The following is a 19,079-nucleotide window of genomic DNA, read 5'->3' as shown; positions in this document are numbered from 1 at the left end:
GGACTCAACAATTATTTTGTGACAAGGTAGGTTTTGGTTCTAATTTTTTTTTTTTTTTTTTTTTTGAGACAGAGTCTCACTCTGTTGCCCAGGCTGGAGTGCAGTGGTGCGATCTCGGCTCATTGCAAGCTCTGCCTCCCAGGTTCACGCCCTTCTCCTGCCTCAGCCTCCTGAGTAGCTGGGACTACAGGTGCCCACCACCACGTCTGGCTAATTTTTTTGTGTTTTTAGTGGAGACGGGGTTTCACCATGTTAGCCAGGATGGTCTCAATCTCCTGACCTCGTGATCCACCCACCTCGGACTCCCAAAGTGCTGGAATTACAGGCATGAGCCACCGCGCCCTGCCTTGGTTCTAATTTTTTAAGTAACAGGGAAGCAACCTAAAACTGGTTAACAATATATGGTTGAGTGAATAGATGAAGGTAGGCTGATAATGGTATATAATTTACAAGGTACACAGCATTGTTAAATGCAAAAGGCAAAGGATAGAGTTGTTTCATATATAGAGAGACTATCCTGGAATGGGATATACAAGAAACCACACTGGTTATTTATAGGATGGGAAGAAAATGTTGCTTTCTGTATGTCGTGCACTTTTAAATTCTTTGAATTTTCATTGTTTATTATTGTAATTCCACAGGTTCTTATTTGCAGTTCCAAAACTCAAAAACCCTTGTAAAGATTTTTACTAAATTTGGCAATAAAATATAATGTGAGTGGACATGAGGCTATTTATAATCTCTGAACTGTTTATTGTCAATGTTCAAACTTTATTTTGAACAGTTGTTTTTTTGTTTTTGAGACACTGTCTTGCTCTGTCACCCAGGCTGGAGTGCAGTGGCATGATCTCAGCTCACTGCAACCTCCGCCTCCCAGGTTCAAGTGATTGTCCTGCCTCAGCCTCCCAAGTGGCTGGGATTACAAGCGGGCACCACCACGTCTGGCTAATTTGTATTTTTAGTAGAGATGGTTTCACCGTGTTGGCCAGGCTAGTCTTGAACGCCTAACCTCAAATGATCCACCCACCCCAGCCTCCCAAAGTGCTGGAATTCCAGGCATAAGCCACCATGCCTGGCCATATTTGACAGTTTATACATAGATTTGTAGAAATTAGTATAAATATTCGGTATGTTATTAAATACTGATAGTACTGTTTGTCTTCCCTTTGCTAGGAAGAAAAACCTGATAGTAAGAAGGTGGAGGAAGACTTAAAGGCAGACGAACCATCAAGTGAGGAAAGTGATCTAGGTGAGGAGACGGTAGTTAGTTTGTATTTGAAAACCTGTGATGTGATACTTTGTTGATTTTTATTAAAGTGACTTAAATCAGCACTGTGTAATAGAAATATAATGGCACATATGAAACTTAGAATGTTCTAGTAGTCACATTTTAGAAAGTAAAAGGAAACAGATGAAATAAATTCAGATATTAATGGCATATTGGTTGAAATATTGACATGTGTAATCAATATTTTTTGTTGTTTTTTTGTTTTTTTGTTTTTTTTGAGATGGAGTCATGCTCTTGTCACCCAGACTGGAATTCACTGGCACAATCTCGGCTCACTGCAACCTCCACCTCCCAGGTTTAAGCCATTCTCCTGCCTGAGCCTCCCGAGTAACTGGGATTAGAGGAACCTGCCCCCACACTCGGCTAATTTTTATAATTTTAGTAAAGACGGGCTTTCACCATGTTGGCGAGGCTGGCCTCGAACTCCTGACCTCGTGATCCACCCACCTTGGCCTCCCAAAGTGCTGAGATTACAGGCGTGAGCCACTGCACCTGGCCTCAATATTTGTTAATAATTTATTTTGCTTCTTTTTTTAATAGCATTCAAACTTCAAAGGGTATTTTACACATGTGGCACCCCTCAATTCAGGTTTTACATTTTCATTGATAATAAATCAGACTTCATAATGTTTGTATTAGGAAAAGTTGGGTTACATATTAAAGTTGTTCTAAGCATACTTAAAAAGTTTTCTTTTTTTTTTTTTTTTTTTTTTTTTTGAGACGGAGTCTCACTGTGTCGCCCAGGCTGGAGTGCAGCGGTGTGATCTCAGCTCACTGCAGCCTCCACCTCCCAGGTTCAATCAGTTCTCATGCCTCAGCCTCCCTAGTAGCTGGGACTACAGGCGTGTGCCACCAGGCACGGCTGATTTTTGTATTTTTTTTTTTTTTTTTTTGTAGAGACAGGGTTTTGCCGTGTTGGTCAGGCTGGTCTTGAACTCCTGATCGCAGGTGATCCACCTGCCTTGGCCTCCCAAAGTGTTTGGGATTACAGATGTAAGCCACCATGCCCAGCCAAAAGTTTTCCCATAACTGAATTGAGTGCCAAAAAATAGTATTTGTTTAGTTCTTACAACCATGTTGATAAAACTGGTTCATATTTAGAAGAGTGGTTATCTGTGCTATGAGTTTGGTTGGTTTTTTGGCCACAAATTGACAAAATTTCTTCATGAATTTGGAAGTCTCTTATATCACAGAACCTGAAGAAAAGTACTTGAAATGTTTTAAATTTTGAATCAGTTTTTTTTGTTGTTTTTTTGGGGGTTTTTTTTGGAAGACTTGAGTTTCACTCTGCCACCCAGGCTGGAGTTTGGTGGCACAGTTTCGGCTCACTGCAACCTCTCCCTCCTGGGTTCAAGCGAGTCTCCTGCCTCAGCCTCCTGAGTAGCTGGGACTACAGGCGTATGCCACCATGCCTGGCTAATTTTTTTGTATTTTCAGGAGAGACAGAGTTTCACCATGTTGGCCAGGCTGGTCTCAAACTCCTGACCTCAGGTGATCTGCCCGTCTTGGCCTCCCAGAGTTCTGGGATTACAGGTGTGAGCCACCACGCCTGGCCTGAATCAAATTATCTTTGATATCGCTAGAGGTCTTATATTCTATTGGCCATTGTTCGAGTGCTAAATTGAAGATCTTTTACTTTTTATAAAATGCCTCTTTAGTCTTACTTTCTACCAGTTTCTAAAACTACAATAAATTTTTTAACCAACTCTCCACCTAAAAGTGTTTTCTTTTTTGTATAAAAATCAAACTTTGATAGACAAGCTTAGTTGCTGTTAAAAAATGGATTAAAATTTTTTTACCGTGTTAAAGGGCATAAACTTTGAGCTATAATCTGAATAAATTCCAGAGATCCAGTATACAGCATGACTATAATACTGTATACTTGAAATTTGTTAAGAGACTGGACCTTAAGTGTTTTCACCAAAAATAAATATGTGGAGATGGATAGTTATTAATATGATGGGTGAGAATCATTTCATTATGGGAGGTGCAGTAAAGTGAAACACAATAAAATGAGGTATGCCTGAGGTCGGGCACGGTGACTCACACCTGTAATCCCAGCACTTTGGGAGGCTGAGGCGGGTGGACCACCTGAGGTCAGGAGTTGGAGACCAGCCTGACTAACATGGAGAAACCCCATCTCTACTAAAAATACAAAATTAGCCAGGCGTGGTGACACATGCCTGTAATCCCAGCTACCTGGGAGACTGACGCAGGACTATCGCTTGAACCTGGGAGGCAGAGGTTACGGTGAGCCAAGATTGCGCCACCACACTCCAACCTCGGCAACAAAAGCGAAACTCCGTCTCAAAAAACGATATGCCTGTATGTTAAAACACCATATACATATATGTATATATGTAGTTTGTCAGTCATGCATCAAGTTTTGTTGTTGCTGGACAGTAATTCTGATTTTAGGTGGGTGATTTTAAATTCCTTTTTTTTTTTTGACTAAGGAAACTTCTTATCAAATTAACTATTTGCAAATGTGTTCTTTTTAAATGATACGTGCGTGTGTGTGTGTATATATATATAAAACTCGTTTTCCTCTTGCAACAGATTACAGTTGTCATTTAACTGACAACTGTTAAATGACAATTTGAAAAGCAAGATACTGCTTTTCATTCTTTACTGTTTTGGTTGTAAGTACTAGCTTTGGTCACTACTGTACATATGGAAACTAAATTTATTTTTAAATCTAGCCTTGGTACTTGATTCTGCATCAGTAGTAAGCCTTTATTTTAAAATTAAAACTTGTCCATGCTACTTTTAAAAATGTAAATAATTAGGGACCAGGTGCAGTGGCTCATGCTTGGAATCCTAGTGCTTTGGGAGGCCGAGGTGGGAGGATTTCTTGGACAACATAGTAAGATCCCGTGCCCCCCCAAAATTATTTTAATTTTAAAAAAGGAAAGTAATGAATGTAATTATATTAAAATATTTTGATTTACGTTGAAGTATCACTGTAGCTTGTGTTACCTGCATGTTTTTGAAAAACATAGTACGTCAGTGTGTAGAAAAAAATTATTTGAACTAAATAAGTTTGTTGACAATGGTGTATTTATATACAATGACTAAATCAGTGGTGTATTTATGTGTAATACTAGAAACTGCACATTTCAACAACACCACTACAACCTGGTAATAAGTATCTTACATGATGTGACAGTTAACGTAAAGTGTAGTCTTACCAAAGTAACGAAATGTTTAATGGGAACATATTTTAAAATGCATCAATACTTAAATCAAAATTAAAATATTCAATTAATTGTAGTAGTCATAGTATGTCAGTTTTTAATAATCTTGGGAGTGGCTACTATATTGTACGGTGCAGGTCTTACTGTCATTTTCTCGACTTTGGCAGAAATTGATAAAGAAGGTGTGATTGAACCAGACACTGATGCTCCTCAAGAAATGGGAGATGAAAATGCGGAGGTAAGTTCGGTGACTTGATTTCCTGCTTGTTCTAAGAAATGTGAAAGGTCCTGCTGTTGCAATGATTTTATGACACGATTCTTCCAGGAAAAGCGCGTAGTAAATCTTTCTCTGACTTCAGGCGTTTTAGGCAAGCATTGTATTTTACTACTTAAAATACTAATGAAAATAAATACTGTTACTTTCTGTTTTATCTGTTTTTTAAGTTTGCATCTGGTGTGACTGCTTGCACTGTAATGCAGAATTCACTTAAAATACATACCTATTAGTGGAGTTGCTCTTGATGGAATATGTAATGCCAAATTGTATTACAAAATGGTTTGGTCATAACAGGCCCTCAAGGGAGTGAAAATTGGTTCTTGGGAGGAGGGCTTAAAAAAAATTCTATATATTACAATGGTTAGTGGTCCTCCAAAGACTCATAGAATATTAATATGTAGTGTATCTGTGGTATTAAAATTGGGGATATGGAAATGAGGAAAAGATGTCTAAAAAGGCTCCTTAGTGTCTGATAAAAATTTGAGAAACACTCTAATATAGTAATAGCAGTTTTAAGATTGGTTTTTATCCTCAAAACTTGATATTATCAGATTTCATCTTTGCCAAGTATTGTTGGAAATGGTATCTTTTTGTGGCTTTTAATTTGCATTTTCCTGGCCAAATGGGGTGGCTCACGCCTGTAATCCCAGCACTTTGGGAGGCCGAGGTGGGTGGATCATCTAAGGTCAGGAGTTTGAGACCAGCCTGGCCAACATGGTGAAACCCTGTCTCTACTAATAATACAAAAATAAGCCAGGCATGATGGTGCACACCTGTAATCCCAGCTACTTGGGAGGCTGAGGCAGGAGAATCACTTGAACCCAGGAGGCAGAGGTTGCAGTGAGGCGAGATCGCACCCCTGCACTCCAGCCTGAGTGACAGAGCAAAACTCTATTTAAAAAAAAAAAAAAAAAATGCGTTTTCCTGATTCCTAATGAGGCTGAGCATATTTAAATGTTTATTGGCTGTTCACCGGCATTTGCGAACTCCTGTTTAAACTTTTTCCACTTTTTGCTGGATCTTTTTCTTACTGCTTTGTATTTCATTTCAATATTCTGGATGCTAATAATTTGTTGCTAGTGCTGCATATATTTTCTGCTAGTTTGTGAGTCATCTTCACTCATCTTCATGTTGTTTCAAAAATAGTATCTTTTAATGCAGATATTTTCTGCTTTATTACTTTGAGGTTATAATTGCTGTAGTGCATTGCTTTTTCTCTTCTGAACATTTTATACACTCACCTTTCACCTTTAATCTACTGGTCCCACCAATACTAAAATACACTGTTTCTGAATATTGTGGGTCTGTTTCAGGACTTTATTGTTTTGCTTGTCTATTTTTTTTCTGTTCACTAATGCCATATCGTCTGATACTAAGTCTTGTTATTTTGTAGAACAAGGACCCCCAAAACTTTTTAGTCTTTTGGCTGTTCTTGGCTTTTTGTTTTTCCAAGTAAATTTTAGAAATAGGTTGATCAAGTCTCCCCCCTTCCATTGGTTTTTTTCCCCTTTGTTAGAATTGTGTTAAATCTAAATCAAGTTCAGGAAAAGATATATCTCCTCACCATTGAGATAAACTATCCATAAATAATGTTATCTGCCCAATTTTTAGGTGTTTTTAGAATATTTTAATAACTTACTAACGTGTTCCCCATAAGTCTTGTGCTTTGTTTTTTTGAGACAGTGTCTCACTCTTCCATCCAGGCTGGAGTGTAGTGGTACAATCATAGCTCACTGCGCCCTTGACCCCCTGGGCTCAAGTGATCCTCCCACCTCAGCCTCCCGACCAGCTGGGACTATAGTCATGCACCACCATGTCCAGCTAGTTTTTTATTTTTATGTTTAAAAATTCTTAGTAGAGACAAAATCTCAAACTCCTGGCCTTCCAGAGTGCTGGGATTGCAGGTATGAGTCACTGCACCTGACGTAAGTCTTGTGCATTTTTGTTAAGACTGTCACCATTCGTCAAAGGAAACTTTAAAGGTTAAATGTTATGTTTATTGATGGTATTACTTCTTTTATGATGTGTCTAGGTTTATAATTTTTTATTTATCCTGCTTGGGATTCAGTGAGCATCAAATTCTAGGGTTAACTTTCTTTAGCTCTAGAATATTTTCAGCTGTTATTAAATATTGCCTCCTTGTTTACTTTATGCTCTAATTCTGGATCCCTGGTAATGTTAGACTTTCGTTATTAAGTTTCGTTTCTTTATCACTCTCTGCTGAAAAGCAGTTTATGCTTTCTCTGTTCCATTGATGTTTGAATTGGAATGCTTGTGTTTTTCGTTTTGGTACTTCAAATCTTTTTGAAGTCTACTTGGTTACTTGTAAGTCTTTTGCTCTTTACTCATTTTCAGAATTTACTTTTATTAAACACATTAAATTCCTTGTTGAACTCTTTGCTGGTCTTACTCTTATTTTTCATGGCTCTTGCTCATTAAGGTACCTTGTTTACTTTATGATTTGTGTGTTGTGTGTGATATTTTGAAAATGTGTTCTTTGGAACTTCACCTGTAGAAAAATTTTGAGGCCTAGGTAAGAAGGTGATTGCTTCCATGAAGTCTCTGAATTGGTGCTACCAACTCAAGGACCCCTTGAAAGTCTCAGCATGGTGTTTTTTTGTTTGTTCCAATTACTTTGGTAATACAGAATTCCAGATGAAAGGCTGGCTGTGGCTCTGACTTTTCAGGGGAAGTTCTTTTAATCTCACTACTCAACTGTCCGTTTCTGTAGGACAGGTTTATACCATTATGCTTGCAGGTATTAGCATTTGGAGTTCCAGATTTATTTTGGAAGGTGTCTGGTTAGACCACATACATTCTCTTCCTCTGAATATAGACTTTGTATCCTGTGTCCTGCATTACCTTCAAAATAAAATTGCAGCCAGGAGTGGCGGCTCATGCTTCTAATCCCAGCACTTTGGGAGAGTGAGGCAGGCAACTCACTTGAGTCCAAGAGTTCTAGACCAGCCTGGGCAGCATGACGAAAACCTGTCTCTATAAAAAAAAAATGCAAAACATTTAGTAGGTTGCGAGCATGTAGTTTCAGCTACACTTGAGGGGAGGCTGAGCCCAGGAGTTGGAGGTTGCAGTGAGCCGTGATTGCACCACTGCACCGGAGCTTGGGTGACAGAGGTAGACCCTGTCTTTAAATAAAGAAAACATTATTTTTATATTTAATATTTATTTTTTCTTTCTATTTTTTGTAGAGACGAAGTTTCGCCATGTTGCCCAGGTTGGTCTTGAACTCCTGGGCTCAAGGGATCCACCTGCCTCAGCCTCCCAAAGTGCTGAGATTATAGGCATGAGTTGTATATTTTTTTCCTGTGGTTAAAGATCTCCTGAGCTTTCCATTTTAGGAGGATGTTTGCTATAACTCTTTGTTCTTTTTTTGCAGGGGTAGGGTGAGACATGGTCTTGCTCTGTGTCACCCAGGCTAGAGTACAGTGACACAATCACGACTCACTACAGCCTTGACTTCCTGAGCTCAAGCGAGCCTCCTAACTCAGCCTCCTGAGTAGCTGGGACCAGATGCATGTGCCACCATGCCCAGCTTGTTTTTTTTTTTTTTTTTTTTTTCTTTTTTTTGGAGAGATGGGATCTCCCTCTGTTGCCCAGATGCACATGTTTTTGTTCTTAACTAATCTTTATACTGTCAGCATCTTGTACAGTGTTTGGTCTATCTATATAGCATAGGTGCTCAATAGTTGTTTGTGGGAACAAAGGAATGAGACCTTTCTCTTCTGAGGATTTAAACCTAAAAGGAGCTAGTTATCTTTTTGTAAGGAGATTGGGTTTAATATTTATGGATAGCTAGGAAGGAGCTGGTATGCTTTGGTTGGGATGGAAGGTTAAGCAAAGGTTATGTCTCGGGCAGAGTGTAGGAGTGAAATTTGTTTAGTATAAAAGGTTAAAACTCGTATGTAATTTCTCACTAATGAGTTATCATAATTGTCTCTCTGTTCTCTGGAGACTACAGAAGAATGAATGAAAATGGGTATTGTGACTGCGCCTCATCCCTAAGAAAGTACGAATTGCTTCCTTCTCTCTCTACTAATTCTAAGATGATTTTTATTTTTTTCCTAGATAACGGAGGAGATGATGGATCAGGCAAATGATAAAAAAGTGGCTGCTATTGAAGCCCTAAATGATGGTGAGTAATCTTTTTGCTACATTTCTGTGGTAGTCAGAATATTTATTGCAGTAACTTAAATAGTGGTAAAGTAGAAGAGAAGTTACATGTACCTGTCCTATACTGGAGAAGATAGTGTCCTATTATCCAGTCACCCCTTCCTCATTGATAAAAGAGGCTGAAATCACTTCTCTCTGCAAGGACAGATCCTTATTTGATTCAGTGCCTCTGATTTCCTGACCCTATCGTGGTGTTTTTCTGCTGAGAAGAGGCTTTAAAGAGGTGAAAGGCTTTAAAAAAAAAAAAAAGTAGTATTAGAACAGTGACCCTTAACTTTTTACATACTAATACCCTTGACAGATGATGTTCATAGGCATACCAATGTTCGTCCTAGTCAGAGCATGTTAGATTCTCTTGAGTAAATCCCCTCAGAGTGAGAAAGTGGTGATAGTATTCGGTTTTGTTTTTTGTTTGTTTGGTTGGTTTTTTGAGACGGATTCTCACTCTGTTGCCCAGGCTGGAGTGCAGTGGCGCGATCTCAGCTCACTACAACCTCCGCCTCCCGGGTTCAAGCAGTCCTCCTGCCTCAGCCTCCCGAGTAGCTGGGATTACAAGCGCGTACCACCATGCCCACCTAATTTTTTATATTTTTATTAGAGAAGGGGTTTCACCATGCTGGCCAGTCTGGTCTCGAACTCCTGACCTCGTGATCTGCCCGCCTCAGCCTCCCAAAGTGCTGGGATAACAGGCATGAGCCACTGCTCCCAGCCTCTTTTTTTTATATATTTATTTTTTTAACTCTCCAAGGTAACAATAGGTTATTATTTTTTTCTTTTTTCTGTTTTTCAGTTGTATTTTATTTTATTTTTTATTTCTGAGACAGAGTCGTGCTTTGTCGCCCAGGCTGGAATGCAGTGGCGTGATCTCGGCTCTCTGCAACCTCCACCCCAAGTCGAGCAATTCTCCTGCCTCAGCCTCCCTAGTAGCTGGGATTACAGGCGTGTGCTACCATCTCCAGCTAATTTTTGTATTTTTAGTAGAGACGGGGTTTCACCATGTTGGCCAGGCTGGTCTCAAATTCCTGACCTCGAGTGATCTGCCCGCCTCTGCCTCCCAAAGTGCTGGGATTGCAGACGCGAACCACTGCGCCCGGCCCATGGTAGTATTAAATATAATGTTTGATCGGTTATAATTTGTAAGAACAAATCATGTATAAACTTGGGTACTGTGGCTGCTTGAGTAATATTTCACTCTTTATAACAGTGATAGTGTGTCACAATGCCATAGTTGACTAGATGCTATTGTATAGTGCTCATGTGCATTTGGACTTCATTATTAGATTTAGAAGATGACTGAAGTTATTTTTAGAATGAGTTCAGTATTGATGTTCCGAGTTAGTACATATTTTAAACATTTTGTGATTCTACCACCTGATTAATTTAGCTCCTTGAAACATGTTTATACTGTTTTATACTGCAGTTGCCTTAATAGTTTACCTTCCTGAAAAATTTATTCCTTTATTGCTTTCTGTTTACTTTCGCTAGGTTATTCTTAGAGCTGTTTTTTATTCTACTCTTGCTTGTAACCTGTGATTAACTTTTGCATATATATTTAAGATCTTCATCAGAGGATTATAGACCTGCCGGACTAAGATCCTGTATTTTACTTCTCCAATCTTGTTTTCTCCAGTCAGATTTTACTGTTCTAGAATTTTTTTTTTTACTTACGCTATACTGTTTCTCTGGAAAGCTTTTCTTCACATGTTTCAACTTTTAATTCATACCTATCAGTTGTTCCCAGCCATTGCTCTTCTGTACCATTCCTTTTCATCGCACGAAACTTTTGCTAATTTCCCTACCACCTAAATTTTAAGAGACAGAGTCTTACTCTGCCACTCGGTTTGGAGTGCAGTGGCATGGTCATGGCTCACTGCAGCCTCAAGTTTTGTAGGCTCAAGCAATCTTCCTGAGTAGCTGGCAATACAGGTGCGTGCCACCATGCCTGGCTAATTATTATCTCTTTTTTTTTTTTGGTAGAGATAGGGTTTTATCCTGTTGCCCAGGCTCGTCTTGAACTCCTGGCCTCAAGCAGGCCTCCCAAGCTCAGCATCTGAAAGTGCTAGGATTACAGGTGTGAGGCACTGTGCCCAGCCCATTTTAAAATTTACTGTCTCGGCAATATGTAACAAAAGGAAAATGAGGCTATCACCTAATCATGTTTTTGTTTTTTCACTTTTTTTCTGAACTCTCTGTTCATGTGCCTTTGTAAATTTAATCTAGTTCTGATTTTAGAATTTATGCAATTGTATAGTGTATTCTAAAGGATAAAAGATTAGTATTCTAAAGCAGGGGTTGTGAATCCAAGCCCCACCAAGGTTGGTGAAGGCAGTTTTGTTTGGAGAATGTAATTAAAACCTGGAGTATGGAGCCAGAGTGGTATGGTTTGAATCCCACGTCTGGCACTTAACTGTGGCTGCTTTCCCACTACAACAGCATCATTGAGTAGTTATGACAGATTGTATGGTCTGCAGAGATTAAAATAATTCTTATTTGGCCCTTTCCAGAAAACGTTTACCAACTCCTGAACTAAATGTATGGAGGAGCCATTTGTTTAGTTGGGAAGATACAGATTGGGAATAGATTTGGAAATGGGCTAGGAAATGGGAATTCAGTTTTTCGGTTTTGACTGGGCGTGGTGGTTCACACTTAGAATCCCAGCACTTTGAGGGGCCGAAACGAAAGGATCTCTTGAGTCCAGGAGTCCAAGATCAGCCTGGTCGACACAGTGAGACTCCATTTCTTAAACACAAAAAATTAGCTGGATGTGGTAGCACGTTTCTGTAATATGAGCTACTTGAGAGGCTGAGATGGGAGGTTCCCTTGAGGCTGGGAGGATCCTTTGAGCCCAGGAAGTTGAGGGTGCAGTGAGCTGTGATTGTGTCACTGCACTCCAACCTGGGTGACAGAGCAAGACCTTTTTTTTTTTGAGACGGAGTTTCGGTCTTGTTGCCCAGACTGGAGTGCAATGGCACGATCTTGGCTCACCGCAATCTCCGCCTCCCGGGTTCAAGCGATTCTCCTGCCTCAGCTTCCCGAGTAGCTGGGATTACAGGCATGCGCCACCATACGTGGCTAATTTTATATTTTTAGTAGAGACGGGGTTTCTCCACGTTGGTCAGGCTGGTCTCGGTATTTCTCCATGTTGGTCAGGCTGGTCTTGAACTCCCGACCTCAGGTGATCCACCTGCCTTGGCCTCCCAAAGTGCTGAGATTACAGGCGTGAGCCACTGTGCCCGGCCAAGACCCTGTCATAAAAAAAATTTAGGTTTTGAACATGGTAGGTCTGAGTTGTTTATTAGACATTTAAGTGTAATTACCTATAATAGATACCTGTAGTAGTAATTAATAAGACTGAGCATTTTTCTGTGTTGTTTTTGTGAGTTCTTTTCAAGTCCTTTACTCATTTGCTAACTGGCTAAGTATCTTTCACAGTGAATTGTGACATTTATTTAAAAATTTCTGTGTTCGGCCTGGCACAGTGGTAATCCCAGCTACTCCGAAGGCTGAGTTGGGGGGATCACTGGAGCCCAGGAGTTCGAGAGCAGCCTAGGTGACACAGTGAGGCCCAGTCTCTAAAAAAATTTTTTTAATTAGCCAGGTTTAGTGTTGTGGGCTTGTATTCCCAGCTACTCAGGAAGCTGAGGTGGGATGATCACTTCAGCCTGTGAGCTATGATCATGCCACTGTACTCTAGCCTATGTGACAGTTAGACCCTGTCTCTTAAAAAAAATTCTGTATTTGTCTTGCCTCCCCAAGATTTAGACTTTGTGCAAAGAACTGTTCTGATTCTATAGGGTGTTTTATTTGTCAAATGACATAAGGGATTAGTAAAGAAGCTAACTATGAGAATAGGACAAAATGAATTAAAGTATAGGTTATGGTCTTTTATGAATTCTAGTTTTCTTGAATTTTTGTACCATTTCTTTGAATTCAAATAATAAGCATATTGTTGTTTTCTTTTAAAATCAGCCCTGTGAAGTTAGCATGGGTTCCTTTTCCTTTCTAAGCTTAATTTTTTCTTTTTAATTTAATGGATAAAAGAAAATCAATGGAATAAAATTAATTTATCTTATCCTTTAAATTGATTTTATCTTTTTACATTTTTCTTTTATTTTTATTTTTTTGAGACGGAGTCGTGCTGTGTCACCCAGGCTGGAGTGCAGTGGCGTGATCTCGCCTCACTGGAAGCTCCGCCTCCTGGGTTCGCACCATTCCTCAGCCTCCCAAGTAGCTGGGACTACAGGGCTCCGCCCCCACGCCCAGCTAATTTTTTGTATTTTTTAGTAGAGATGGAGTTTCACCGTGTTAGCCAGGATGGTCTCCATCTCCTGACCTCATGATTTGCCTGCCTTGGCCTCCCAAAGTGCTGGGATTACAGGCGTGAGCCACTGTGCCTGTCTACTTTTTCCTTAAACAAGATGAATATGGGTCATACTAAGAATGTGCTATTCTATTGTTAGTTAGGGGCTTACATACCCAGAAATTGTCTTACCTCGTGAGTTACAGTATAGGTGTGGTAAGATTTGCTTTCAAGAGCCAGTTTTAGTATAACTTAGTTGTCTTTTTTATTTTTACTTGATTAAAAGAAAAATGTAAAAGACTTAACTGGATAACAGATCAAAACTTTTTATTAATATTTTTATCCTCTGAATATTTCTCAATAACTTTTGTTTCACTTTAGGTGAACTCCAGAAAGCCATTGACTTATTCACAGATGCCATCAAGCTGAATCCTCGCTTGGCCATTTTGTATGCCAAGAGGGCCAGGTGAGAACTCTAAACAGAAAAGCATCCCCCGGCAAATAATTTCTGCACATTTGTTTAAATAGAGTTGCTTCTGTGTTGATCCCAAAACTTTTACTGAAATGAATACTTCTTAATAACACACTTATTTTTCAGTGTCTTCGTCAAATTACAGAAGCCAAATGCTGCCATCCGAGACTGTGACAGAGCCATTGAAATAAATCCTGATTCAGCTCAGCCTTACAAGTGGCGGGGGAAAGCACACAGGTAAATAATTGAATTTAATTATTTTCAGAACTCTTTACATTTAAATCTGATGTTTTAAGATGCTTTGTTTAAACAAAAACACAAAAGTTCCTAATGACTTAATTTTCAAATTAGTATGTACTTAGTATCAAGAAGTGAGATAGCTTGTAGACAGCTGCTTAAAAGGCAAAAGAAAAAAAAAGAAATTTAAAAGAAGAAGTGAGAATATAGGAAGGAAGAAATGAAAAGTATTTTCATTTTTTTCATTCAAATAAAGCTACTCTTACCAGTTTTTGACTACATATGGCCAAATATAAGGTAAGGATTTTTACTTAAAATTAATTCCAGGAAAAGAAAGAATGATCTTTTATCAGTGTCCTTACAAATTTTCTCTTACTTTCAGACTCTGTAAGTTAGCATTGAACTACCAGTGTATTATAGGAGAAGGAGTATACCAGCCTGAAACTACTTCAGTCACTGCTAGGCCACCTGAAAAATTAGGAAAAGGAGGGGGGGCATAAAGAGGTGAATTTAACCCGGATTAGTAATTATACCTTGCAGCAAAACTTAGGAATATTTGTATGGGGATGAAGCGTTCAGTGACTTTCACGTTACCTGGGTTGAAAGGGCTCAAATGTGGATGGAGATAAAGATGGATATGTTTTTAGGACAACTGTATTAGCTGACTCAGAGTAGCTCTAGTGGATTTTATGACACATGTTAAAGATAAACATTAAAAGTTGAAATAAAATTTATTAATGCTGTGTCAGCACAGGAAAAGCCCATGCATTGCTGTTGATCCTTTTGAAGTCCCATTAGTCCAAGTATTTCTTTCCCTTCTCATACAAGACAGCATTGGCTCATCTTGTGCTTTGCTTGTCTCAGACTGAAAATAAGCTATTTCTGTGGGAAATCGTGGTTCATTATAGCGGAAACTAAGATTTGATCACTGTGTCTGTTCATTGCTTCTGGTATGTACTGTCGTTCCAATGAACAGCTAGAAAAAAACATTTTAAAAATCATGAATTTACGGAAAAAATTCTTGAAATTATGAGTTTATACTGATATTTTCTATTAAAATTTAACATTCAATGTTTTGTTTTACCTTTTAGTTTGTATTTTTGACACTTGTGTGGTAAAAATTTTTGTCCTAGTTTTACATTTACTTACTACAATGCTGTGATATACGTAAAACTGTTTCAGAATTACAATACCTTAAAAACAGTATACACTCTAAGTAAAGTTTGAAGGTTTTTTGGGAAGTTTTTGTTTTGCTTTGTCTTTTGTTTCTACACAGAGTCTCACTCTGTCGCCCAGGCTGGAGTGCAGTGGTGCGATCTTGGCTCACTGCAACCTTCACCTCCCAGGTTCAAGTGATTATCCTGCCTCAGTCAGCCTCCTGAGTAGCTGGGATTACTTACAGTCGCGCCCCACCATGCCCAGCTAATGTTTTGTATTTTTGGTAGAGAGGGGGTTTCGCCTATTAGCCAGGCTATTCTCAAACTCCTGGCCTCAAGTGATCTGCCCTCCTTCCCCTCCCAAAGCATTGGGATTACAGGTGTGACCCAAGGATGTTCTTATTCTTAGAATATATATCCCACTTGAAATATACAGTCAAGATAACTATGAAAAGTTACTTGAATTCATTTTTTTCTGTGTAGCTTATGTTGTTAATGCAATACACAGTTTTTTGTTTTGTTTTGTTTTGTTTTGTTTTGAGGCATTTTGCTCCTTCACACAGGCTGGAGTGAAGTGGTGCGATCTTGGCTCACTGCACCCGCCCCGGGCTCAAGCGGTTCTCCTGCCTCAGCCTCCCAAGTAGCTGGGATTACGGGTGTGCGCTACCATGTCTGGCAAATTTTTTATTTTAGAGATGGGGTTTTGCCACATTGGCCAGGCTGGTCTTGAACTCCTGACCTCAGGTGATCCACCAGCCTCAGCCCCCCAAAGTGCTAGGATAATAGGCATGAGCCATTGCGCCTAGCCACACCTTATTTCTTTTTTTCTTTTTTTTTTTTTTTGAGATGGAGTCTTCCTCTGTCACCCAGGCTAGAGTGCAGTGGCGCGATCTCGGCTCACTGCAAGCTCCGCCTCCTGGGTTCACGCCATTCTCCTGCCTCAGCCTCCTGAGTAGCTGGGACTACAGGCGCCTGCCACCACGCCTGGTTTTTTGTATTTTTAGTAGAGATGGGGTTTCACCGTGTTAGCCAGGATGGTCTTGATCTCCTGACCTCGCGATCTGCCCGCCTCGGCCTCCCAAAGTGCTGGGATTACAGACGTGAGCCACCGCGCCCAGCCACACAGCTTCTTATTTCTGTTTGTATTCAGGTTTAGGATTTGCTTTATTTCCATTTTTCTGATTTTATTTTTTGAGTATGTAAAGCATTTAAATGTTCGAAGAGTTACACCTAAGTTAAAAGGTATACCCAGAGAATTCTCAATTTTCGTTGCTTTCTCCTCTGCCCCATTCTCACCTACTGTTACCAACCTTTAGTTTCTGGTTTACTTGTTCTGAGTTTTTCGTAAAGCCTGTACACATGTGTTATTTTCTCTTCTGTCTTACATAGAAGGTAGCTAAAAGCTAACACATTATGTTAGTCCTGGTTTGGGTGAGTTGAAAGTTACTGGTCTACATACTTCTTAGAAAATTACGATATTCTGAATTAAGAAAGATTTTGTTTGTTTTTTAGCTTTTAGTAGAAAAGCAGCTTTAAATAGAGGAAATTTAAATGTTTTCAGGTTTTTATAGAGTTAACTAAAATGGGATATAGTAATTGAATTGGTTGGTGAAAGTTTATAGTTAATATTTAACTTAAGCCTGTTTTAGAACAATCCTTTTTTGTAAGGAAGAAAGATATCATGCCACATAGGTGAATATGTATAAAAGGCTCCTAAAATGAGTGTAAATCTGTTTCAGACTTCTAGGCCACTGGGAAGAAGCAGCCCATGATCTTGCCCTTGCCTGTAAATTGGATTATGATGAAGATGCTAGTGCAATGCTGAAAGAAGTTCAACCTAGGGTATGTCAAAGTAGAGAAAGGGAAAGTCATTAGTTAAATACTCCATCGCTGTAGTGCTTAGCCCCCGACAGCTGTAATTCATCTGAAAAACAGGCAAAGAAACAAACCATTGGACGATATAATCTGTAATTGCTGAAGTTTGTGCTCAACTCTGGAGATCTCATTAGGTTTTCATGCTTTCATTTCTCATGCATTATTAGAGCAAACTCTGTTACTTTGTTTGGAAGCCTGCAGTGGAATTATAACCAGAAAATTAGAAAAGGGGGTATCAGGTTTACAACAAGGAAACAAATAGAAAATCTGTAATTAGCATTACCCAAGATTGAATCTGATGTGTCCTTATTTATCATAGGTGTGTACAACCACTTTATAAAGCAAGAAGACCTTGTGGAAGTTAAGAAGTTTCAGGCTTTCCGGCCAGGCGCGGTGGCTCATGCCTGTAATCCCAGCACTTTGGGAGGCCGAGGCAGGTGGATCATGAGGTCAGGAGTTCAAGACCAGCCTGGCCAACGTAGTGAAACCCTGTCTCTTCTAAAAGTACAAAAAATTAGCCAGGTGTGGTGGCATGCGCCTACATAGTCCCAGCTACTCGGGAGGCTGAGGCAGGAGAATCACTTGAACCTGGGAGGTGGAAGGTTGCAGTGAGCCAAGATCACGTCACAGCACTCCAGCCTGGGTGACAGAGCGAGGCTGTCTTAATAAAACAAAGAAGTTTCAATCTTTTAAAAATAATAATATTGAATCCCAAAAGTAGAACATTCCAGCTTTTAAGGATGATTTTTCTCTAAAATTGTTGGTTAAAATAATTTTAATGTGTTTACATGGTAAATCCTTCATTTTGTGGGAAGTTCAGCTGTCAAGAATTTACTCTCAGAGATTTTAAGATAGTGGGAATTGTATTGAATTTAATTATTTACTGCCAGAGAGTTCATGTGGTTTTCTGTTTTCTTCTTAAAATAGCGCAGAGTTGTAACTTTGTCAGCAAAGTGTAAACAAGCTAAAGTGACAGTTGAATATGAATCTCTTAAATGTATTTTATTCTCTGAGGAAATAACAGATCCAGAGCATTTATTTGATACTAGTGTCTGGTATACATATTTACATTTTTCCCTCTGAATCCCTATAGCAATTTGATAATATTAAATATTTCTTCCTCTCCTATTTTCTGGATACAGAAACTTAAATATACTGTGGCATATACTTGGGGTATGTGTTCCCAGTCTCTGCCTTCCCACGGCAGACATCCGTAATAATACTCTTCCTACTGAATTCAGCTGTTCGTCTGAAACCTAAACACTGTGTATCTGATAGAAACTAGCAGGCAAGAATTGTCATGCACTTAGAAACCTGTTTGTTAATCTTTGAGCTTAATTGTTTGAGATTATAACATTTCTAACTTCAAATCCCAGGCCCCTTTGCTCTGTTTTACAGTGCCTCATGCAGTTGAGGTTGGTTTTTTTAAAGGCTTAGCTTGTGTTAGGTCTTTTTCTGCAAGACAAATCTGTCATTTTTCTGAACTGCATGTTGAATTAAACATCTCTCTACAAAGAATATTTGTGTTGATGTTATTCAGCTTTTGGAGCAAGCTTATTTTGCTATGGCTCTTTTTTCTAGGCACAGAAAATTGCAGAACATCGGAGAAAGTATGAGCGAAAACGTGAAGAGCGAGAGATCAAAGAAAAAATAGAACGAGTTAAGAAGGCTCGAGAAGAGCATGAGAGAGCCCAGAGGGTAAATTTCCTATAGCTAAGCCATGAAAGGAAAATACAGCAAATTATGTAGAGGCTTTAGGACACTAAAATTCTAATTCCTGGCTCTTTTATTTAATGCTGGCTACAGTTCTATAGAGTAATGGTATTATTTATGGGGAGTCTCCTTTCACTGTATCTAATTTTGGGGACATTTTTAGTCTTAAATTATTCAGTGAGCTTTTATTTCAGCATTTTATATTCTTGTTTGTGTTTTTATAAAATCAGGAGTTTTTCCAGGTCAAGTAATTGAAATGTGACAGTATTATTGTTTGATCTTTTGAGGATGTTTCGCCAGATTAATTAAATTTATGATTCCTCCTCTCTTCCAACAGTGGATGTGTTGCTATTTAAAATTGATTCTAGCAGGGCA

General features: G+C 39.1%; 1 protein-coding gene across 1 annotated transcript in view; it reads left to right on the top strand.

The window, feature by feature from the left end:
• ST13 (ST13 Hsp70 interacting protein) overlaps window positions 1-19,079 on the top strand; it is a 32,190-nt gene that overhangs the window by 7,237 nt on the left and 5,874 nt on the right. The window contains exons 3-9 of the mRNA XM_004063518.5: window positions 1,174-1,249; window positions 4,653-4,723; window positions 8,846-8,912; window positions 13,632-13,716; window positions 13,849-13,959; window positions 16,856-16,958; window positions 18,573-18,689. Of these exons, the coding sequence (XP_004063566.1) occupies window positions 1,174-1,249; window positions 4,653-4,723; window positions 8,846-8,912; window positions 13,632-13,716; window positions 13,849-13,959; window positions 16,856-16,958; window positions 18,573-18,689 (630 nt within the window). The remainder of the gene's footprint in view (window positions 1-1,173; window positions 1,250-4,652; window positions 4,724-8,845; window positions 8,913-13,631; window positions 13,717-13,848; window positions 13,960-16,855; window positions 16,959-18,572; window positions 18,690-19,079) is intronic.

This window comes from Gorilla gorilla, chromosome 23 (genome assembly GCF_029281585.2).
Source record: "Gorilla gorilla gorilla isolate KB3781 chromosome 23, NHGRI_mGorGor1-v2.1_pri, whole genome shotgun sequence".
In the NCBI taxonomy this organism is placed as follows: Eukaryota; Metazoa; Chordata; class Mammalia; order Primates; family Hominidae; genus Gorilla; species Gorilla gorilla.
The sequence above is the reverse complement of the archived record's forward strand: the minus strand, read 5'-3'. Positions and strand labels throughout refer to the sequence as shown.